Raw genomic sequence first — 9044 nt, forward strand, 5'->3', positions numbered from 1 at the left:
TCCTTTAAGGCCTTAATCTTTGTTACCAATTGATACTTAAGCATTTACCATTACATACAGATACAGACATCTCATCTCATTATCTCTAGCCGCTTTATCCTTCTACAGGGTCGCAGGCAAGCTGGAGCCTATCCCAGCTGACTACGGGCAAAAGGCGGGGTACACCCTGGACAAGTCGCCAGGTCATCACAGGGCTGACACATAGACACAGACAACCATTCACACCTACGGTCAATTTAGAGTCACCAGTTAACCTAACCTGCATGTCTTTGGACTGTGGGGGAAACCGGAGCACCCGGAGGAAACCCACGCGGACACGGGGAGAACATGCAAACTCCGCACAGAAAGGCCCTCGCCGGCCACGGGGCTCGAACCCGGACCTTCTTGCTGTGAGGCGACAGCGCTAACCACTACACCACCGTGCCGCCCACAGATACAGACATATCGCTGGTAAAATAAGAGAAGTGTGATAGCAAGGTGCTGCACCCCATTAAACCCAAGTTAGAAAATGCATGCATATTAAACATTTCCCTCAAGTGAACCAAATTCCACTTTTGTATATTCATCCTCTCCTATACACCGTGTTCTCAGACTCCAGTCAAATTATATGTCTTCTCATTTGTGTAAAGATGCAAGACTGAATAACCGAATTCCAATGAAACCTAAGTTGATTTGCAAGTAAACAAAATCAACAAATTCTAAATTTGTAAAAACTGATTCAGTAAACAACAACAGAACAAGACAGCAGATGAAATGCATGCGAGCAATGTGTTACACTTTGTCTCAATCAGAGCACTGCCAAACAAATCAGACAGGGAGTTATCTAGTGATTCCTGAACTTTTCCTGACACTTCTCCAGTCAGATCCCTTCTCTTACACACATTCAAAAACACTCACCCTCCAGGGTCTGTGATGAGTGCGCTGGACTCTCCTCTCCAGAAGGAGCAGGGGTGGGTTCCACAGGCGCTGGCTCGGGCTGCTTTTCTTTAACCTTGCCTTTTGCTTTTGGCTGTTTTGAGTCTTTTGAAGCTTCAGACACTGACGATATCTGCAGTGGTTCAACCTTTGCCTAACACACATATCAAATTTAACCTTGACGTCTGAGATTCTACCATGTATAAAACGTTCACAGATAAGGACAAGGTCTAGGAAACAGACAACATATTCTGGTTCTGTAGCTTTGACTCTTACCGGTTTCTTTGGCAAAGGGACAAACGGCGGTGGAGGGGGACCAAGCATCAGCTCAAACAGCTTATCAGAATATGGTACACTCTTTTCAATGTTCGTTCTGAATTTGGGGTCCCATTTGGCGTACAGAATTGTACCACCAAGGCCTCCGCCAACTGTCAGAACACTGGCAGCCACAATCTTACCTGCAGCAGACCTGCAGTTCACAAATATTTATATTTAAAAAAAAAGGGTAAATCTCATAACAGCTAAGGGCCCGTTTACACGAGGACGCTGTCGGGTAAAAACGACTAAATATTTTATCAGAAGTGCCTTTCGTTTACACGGGGACGGCGTTTCTGAGGCTGAAAAACGGATAAAATTGAAAACGCCTTCCAGAGTGGATAAGTTAAAAACGGCCCCCGTTGCATATCCGTCTAAACTACCCAATACGCAAAACTCTGCTCGGATCTGCTCACGTCGGGTACGCGTTTACGTCATACATATGTCATATACTGCACATGCCAGCCCGGGAAGTAAGAAAGTAAGTAAAAAAGTAAGAGCATGTCTGATTACATCGATCCAACGGACCTTCAAGCTGCTCTGTGTTTTAATGCAGTAGATGTGTTTTCCTGCTCACCCGCCCAGCTGGAGCTCCTCAGTTTGGTGTCGCCAAGTTACACACACGCATGCGCGCGCCGCCTATTCAAGCCGCTCGTGAAACCATAAACCCGAGACTGAAAACAAAACTAGCAGCCGAACGGGTTTATTTTGCTGAGATGGACACTGCCTTTTCTCTTCTTCACCGAAACAAGAGTGAGTGTTACTTAATAAAGGCAGATTAAAAGAGTTTCGGTTTGCTCCTGCTCCTCCCTCGAGCACTACAGTACCTCAGCCGGACCGGTGTTCTGTAAAGTTATCCTAGCAAGTTCTCATACAGACCGTTTTATTATTCAAAACAAGGCATTACAAATTATTTGACTCGGCCAAAGACTCGACCAATACGCACAAAACATAAAAATCGGCAAATGCGTGAAATTCTCACCGATTTTCTATCAGCCCAGCTGATCGGTGGGACAAAACTACTGTTGAATTTTCCTACCCTCCTGGATTTCGCGCATGCGTAGTAGGCTTGGTAGGATAACTTGACAGAACAGCGGAGCAGATGTGCAGATCAGACAAGATGGAAGATGTTGCGCATGCGTGCAGACATAGCGGAGACATTTATGCGTCACCGTATAGACGCAGATTTCCTCCTTGAAAACGGTCGTGTAGACGCGGAAAAAAGTGAGAACGAAAACGGACTTTTGCGTTTTTGTTTTATACCGTCCCCGTGTAAAGTGGGCCTAAATGTTCATTATTTGTAAATAAAAAGCACAACTTGAAGTATTCTACTTGAACCTGATGTCTAGCTGGATTATGAAAATAAATATTTTTTTAAATATAAATTTTACCCAGAGGTTCCAGCTGAGGCATAGTGACGACAATGTTGCTGGGGGTGGAACGCCACATTTTCACACAGGCATTTCTGAGGACAAAAAAAAGAAAGAAATCACATATGAATGCGAGTTAACAACTATTAACTCTCACTCGGAGATATGCCATCTTGCATGCAAACATTAATGAAATAATATAGTACAACCCCGATTCCAAAAAAGTTGGGACAAAGTACAAATTGTAAATAAAAACGGAATGCAATGATGTGGAAGTTTCAAAATTCCATATTTTATTCAGAATAGAACATAGATGACATATCAAATGTTTAAACTGAGAAAATGCATCATTTAAAGAGAAAAATTAGGTGATTTTAAATTTCATGACAACAACACATCTCAAAAAAGTTGGGACAAGGCCATGTTTACCACTGTGAGACATCCCCTTTTCTCTTTACAACAGTCTGTAAACGTCTGGGGACTGAGGAGACAAGTTGCTCAAGTTTAGGGATAGGAATGTTAACCCATTCTTGTCTAATGTAGGATTCTAGTTGCTCAACTGTCTTAGGTCTTTTTTGTCGTATCTTCTGTTTTATGACGCGCCAAATGTTTTCTATGGGTGAAAGATCTGGACTGCAGGCTGGCCAGTTCAGTACCCGGACCCTTCTTCTACGCAGCCATGATGCTGTAATTGATGCAGTATGTGGTTTGGCATTGTCATGTTGGAAAATGCAAGGTCTTCCCTGAAAGAGACGTCGTCTGGATGGGAGCATATGTTGCTCTAGAACCTGGATATACCTTTCAGCATTGATGGTGTCTTTCCAGATGTGTAAGCTGCCCATGCCACACGCACTAATGCAACCCCATACCATCAGAGATGCAGGCTTCTGAACTGAGCGCTGATAACAACTTGGGTCGTCCTTCTCCTCTTTAGTCCGAATGACACGGCGTCCCTGATTTCCATAAAGAACTTCAAATTTTGATTCGTCTGACCACAGAACAGTTTTCCACTTTGCCACAGTCCATTTTAAATGAGCCTTGGCCCAGAGAAGACGTCTGCGCTTCTGGATCATGTTTAGATACGGCTTCTTCTTTGAAACATAGAGTTTTAGCTGGCAACGGCGGATGGCACGGTGAATTGTGTTCACAGATAATGTTCTCTGGAAATATTCCTGAGCCCATTTTGTGATTTCCAATACAGAAGCATGCCTGTATGTGATGCAGTGCCGTCTAAGGGCCCGAAGATCACGGGCACCCAGTATGGTTTTCCGGCCTTGACCCTTACGCACAGAGATTCTTCCACATTCTCTGAATCTTTTGATGATATTATGCACTGTAGATGATATGTTCAAACTCTTTGCAATTTTACACTGTTGAACTCCTTTCTGATATTGCTCCACTATTTGTCGGCGCAGAATTAGGGGGATTGGTGATCCTCTTCCCATCTTTACTTCTGAGAGCCGATGCCACTCCAAGATGCTCTTTTTATACCCAGTCATGTTAATGACCCATTGCTAATTGACCTAATGAGTTGCAATTTGGTCCTCCAGCTGTTTCTTTTTTGTACCTTTAACTTTTCCAGCCTCTTATTGCCCCTGTCCCAACTTTTTTGAGATGTGTTGCTGTCATGAAATTTCAAATGAGCCAATATTTGGCATTAAAAAATTTCAAAATGTCTCACTTTCGACATTTGATATGTTGTCTATGTTCTATTGTGAATACAATATCAGTTTTTGAGATTTGTAAATTATTGCATTCCGTTTTTATTTATAATTTGTACTTTGTCCCAACTTTTTTGGAATCGGGGTTGTATGATGAATTCTCGTGAGTCATTTCTTTTGGGTCAGACTTTCAATTTCTAGATTTCCTTTGGTTTAGAATAATAACAGTTAGATCTGAAATTGTAGTGTTTTATTACGGAGAGTTATTTTGACAAACATTTTCTCAACAGTTTGTATAAAACCAAAAATGGTAAGGCAGATTATTTCTTTAAAAAAAAGTAAACAATTTTAACGCTTCATATGCATGTTCACTAAATGCTCAAATTTATGAATTATTGAATTTTGTAAGATTTGGCAATAGTGGCCTTTGCAGTATTGAGTGTAAGCACCTACAACAAACCACTTTTTTTTTTAAAACTAAGGACTCAGAGATGTTGTGACAAAAGAAAACAAACAAACAAACAAAAAAAAAAAAACAGTTGTGTGTTAGACAGGTGCTTCCTGTCTAAAATAATCCTCACTGAAATGCCGTTAAGAATTTGATTTTGTAAAGCTGCAACAGAAATCAAATTGATAAGGCTTCTTACACTAAAGCAGGGGCGGCACGGTGGTATAGTGGTTAGCGCTGTCGCCTCACAGCAAGAAGGTCCGGGTTCGAGCCCTGTGGCCTGCGAGGGCCTTTCTGTGTGGAGTTTGCATGTTCTCCCCGTGTCCGCGTGGGTTTCCTCCGGGTGCTCCGGTTTCCCCCACAGTCCAAAGACATGCAGGTTAGGTTAACTGGTGACTCTAAATTGACCGTAGGTGTGAATGTGAGTGTGAATGTGTCTATGTGTCAGCCCTGTGATGACCTGGCGACTTGTCCAGGGTGTACCCCGCCTTTCGCCCGTAGTCAGCTGGGATAGGCTCCAGCTTGCCTGCGACCCTGTAGAAGGATAAAGCGGCTAGAGATAATGAGATGAGATAAGACACTAACACTACGTTCACACTGCAAGGCTTAATGCTCAATTCCGGTTTTTTTGTGAGGTCCTTCACATTAACAAATATATGCGACTTGTATGTGATCCTCAGTATGAACGAAAAGCGACCTAAAAGTGTTCCGCATGCGCATTGCAGGATACGACGACGTCAAACGCAGTGAGCATGGCCAGTGTTTACGGAAGTAACCTAAAGTTTCCTGTGTATGACAGTAGCCAGCATGGAGTACCTGGCGATGATGCAGTTGTTGTTGCGACGGAGCCAGAACATGCACAATAGCCTGATGTTAAGGAGGAGGTTGAGAAGGAAGAGGGCAAGGGTTTTGGCTCAGGCGTTCTGCGGGGTAGTGACTGCAACCTCCGTTCAAAGGAACATCAAAGCCATGTTGTTGTAACTTTTTTTGAGAGACCCGCCGCCTACTTCAGCGCAGAATAGTGACGTTTGTGGCTTGTTGACGACGTGTAAGTCGGATGAATGCGACCTGGCGGTTCAGACTGAAGTCGCATATGAAAAGATCGGATAGGAATCGGAATTAGGACCACATATCCAAACGGCCTGGGTCGGATTTGAAAAAATCGGATCTGTGTCGTTCATATTGTCAATAAAAGATCGGATACAGGTCACATATGGGCGAAAAAATCGGATTTGAGTCACTTCAGCCTGCAGTGTGAACGTAGTATTTAGCACCAAACTCCTGGATTATTTGCTGAACTTCAGGATCTTTTACAGAGGGATAATAATGGCACCAAACTGTTCACTTATCTCAAGCGGGGGGGGGGGGATACTTGCAAGGTCAAGTCCTCAAACTATTAATGAATACTGTTAAAGACTGCATATACCTTACTATTCCAACACATTTAGATACCAGTGAATCTTGACAGAAAAAAAAAAAAAACACCAACAACTTTCAAATAGATCACCAAGTTCTTCACGAGCAGCCCAGTGAATACAGACTCACATGAAAAGAATGGTGGAAACCATGAATCACACTTTGAATGCCCACATCTACGTCCATGTACAACACGAGTTTTCGATTGGCTGGATTTTTATGCCACGCCTCAATCCTTCATTTGATTCGTTTGCTAAACTGTCAGTCAACATCAGAAGCCCCGCCTTCGTACTTCAGTTTACGCTGTTTACGTAAATTTGCGTTTCACTGCAAAAAAAAAAAAAATATATGTACCGGCTAGCAGCTACATCTTTAGCTATGATAAAGAATGCATTTTTAGTCATTCAAAGATAACGCATATGTACTGTTAAACCCGAAAGAACGCAATTTGGACGCACAAAATAATGAAAACATCCGCTCAAGGACACTTAGAGCACAGGCGCAGGCCTGTTGCTGTGGGTCACTGAATGACCGTTCCCGTCAAAACTAGCAAGTTAGCTGTTCGGCTAGCTAGTAGTTGTATGGAAAGCTTACCCGTGCTGCTGTGTTTGCACCTTTCCAACAGACACGCAGCATCGTAGCTGTTCCTCCTTTGCGTCTTAGTTTGAAGAGATAGATTTACGACTCAGCTCAGCAAAACATTATAAAAGCGCTCACAGCTCGGTAGTAATTTTACCCCACACTCACTGTAGCTTACGCCCGTTCCGCTGAGTGACAGACATCCTGCGCATGCGCACTAACGAAAATTTCAGTCACGTCACTGAGGAAACCGTGAAAGTGTGGATAAATGTCTCGGTGAGCCACTATGTGCGTCTACAGTGGCGGCTGGTAGTCTTTCAAACAGGGGAGGCTGGTCGGTTACGATATTTCCAGATTTTAAAAGAAAAAACACATCAATTTTGCCCATACTCTTGCCTCTGATCTGGCTGATTGTTGGCAGGATCACAAACTGTGAAATAACAGGTTCTTTTGGCCCATTAGCCTACTGTCCAATATACATGATGGTGGTGTTGGGGGGGGGTATATTTTAACATTTTATATTTTAAAATTGTGGCATGTTGTTTAAAAATTGATCATTATTGAAAGCAGCTCTTTGTCAGGAACCTCAGCAGTAACAGCAGAGTGTTCTGGAATAGGCACAAGCACTGACCTTGGGGAGCCAAACATAGAGCTGGGTGCCACACATTTCATTCAATGACACTTTCCCTATATGTTACTTATTTTGACTGAGAAATGTTTTATTGACAATTTTGATAACTCTTTGGGTGGCACGGTGGTGTAGTGGTTAGCGCTGTTGCCTCACAGCAAGAAGGTCCTGGGTTCGAGCCCCGGGGCTGGCAAGGGCCTTTCTGTGCGGAGTTTGCATGTTGTCCGCGTGGGTTTGCTCCGGTTTCCCCCAAAGACATGCAGGTTAGGTTAACTGGTGACTCTAAAGTGAATGGTTGTCTGTGTGTCAGCCCTGTGATGACCTGGCGACTTGTCCAGGGTGTACCCCGCCTTTCGCCCGTAGTCAGCTGGGATAGGCTCCAGCTTGCCTGCGACCCTGTAGAAGGATAAAGCGGCTAGAGATAATGAGATGAGATGATAACCCTTCACTTTTAATCCAGGTCTGTAGTGTGAAATGTTCTCGGCTGTGTTTTTGTTTAAAAATGTTTTCCAAATTGTAGCTGTGTTTAATTCATATCCAGAAAAATATATATTCCAATATAATATACTCAGCATAAACATTTTAAATAGATTCTATATTTTTGGCCCATCCATGACATATTACTAAAGTAGCCTATTTACTGTTGTTGATGTGGGTCACTTGCTGTTAGCCAATTCACTTTCTCGTACCAGGAGAGCTGAAAGGAACGAGTATTATTCCCTACCTTTTTCACCAAGTCAATTTGAGGCGTTGGTCTACCCTGCTCTTTAATTTTAATTTTTTCCTCGAAAGGAAGACTGGCAAATGGCTTCGCCAAAATTAAATCAGCAATGCTTGGCATCCGTGTGCAGCTTTCTCGTTAGCTGACTAGCCCCCTCAAGTTCAGTCACTCAAATAAACGACATTTCTGGAACTAAGATAGCAAACTTGACAACACTATATTTACACTTTATTTACAATGAAAATATATACAAACTAAAAAAGCTGGTAGAAACCGTATGTAATGAATGAAATCGAAATGTAAGCTGATCTCTTACAATACACCACAGCACTTCCGATTCCGCATGGATCTGAACTGAGATTCACCGCTGCCTGTCTATATTTGAAATGAGCTGTCAATCAAAGAAAATATCCGGCCGCTTTCACCAATCACCAGTCTCCTCACGGAAACTGCCATGTCCCTCCCACTGTGAGGCTGGGACTCCGTGGGTGGGTGTTTTCGCAGTATTTGTCCAATAATCGTCTTGCATTTTGAGACTGAAAAGCGCATAGCTCCCAAATGCCATTGAAGTCCACTGAGGCTGGGCTGCATCGCGCTGTCACGAGGGGGAAAAAACTCACGCACACATTAGGCAAACTGGGGAAAGTTATAACGGAATGATTTCGCACTGGAATTGGGTTGAGCACATATATTTCTATGATTCTGGATCTGAAATAGCAATGTTATAAGGTTGGCTATAACATAAGCCTAGCGCAATTCATCCTACACGATGTTCGTCATTTTTAGAGGAGGCTGAGCCTCCCTCGTTGTCTTAGAGCAATCGCCCGTGGTCTATAATCACTCTATATGGCTCCAATTTCGATATGTCTCTAATCAGCCACTCGTGTGGCAGAAGTATAATGCAAAAATCATGCACTCCAATCCTGTAAGCCCAGAACAAGGATCTGAGGCTGTTAGGGACATACTGTATAGCAGGGGTCACCAAACTTTT

General features: G+C 43.1%; 1 protein-coding gene across 2 annotated transcripts in view; it reads right to left on the minus strand.

Moving 5' to 3' along the window:
* Positions 1-6905, minus strand: part of immt (inner membrane protein, mitochondrial (mitofilin)) — a 44161-nt gene extending 37256 nt beyond the window's left edge. For both annotated transcript variants that reach the window (XM_060927437.1, XM_060927436.1), the window contains exons 1-4: positions 6720-6905; positions 2622-2695; positions 1192-1384; positions 898-1069 (exon numbers count right to left, since the gene is read on the minus strand). In XM_060927437.1, the coding sequence (XP_060783420.1) occupies positions 898-1069; positions 1192-1384; positions 2622-2695; positions 6720-6761 (481 nt within the window). In that variant the 5' untranslated portion in view covers positions 6762-6905. The remainder of the gene's footprint in view (positions 1-897; positions 1070-1191; positions 1385-2621; positions 2696-6719) is intronic.
* Between the last annotated feature and the right edge of the window lie 2139 nt (positions 6906-9044).

This window comes from Neoarius graeffei, chromosome 8, assembly GCF_027579695.1.
Source record: "Neoarius graeffei isolate fNeoGra1 chromosome 8, fNeoGra1.pri, whole genome shotgun sequence".
Lineage (NCBI taxonomy): Eukaryota > Metazoa > Chordata > Actinopteri > Siluriformes > Ariidae > Neoarius > Neoarius graeffei.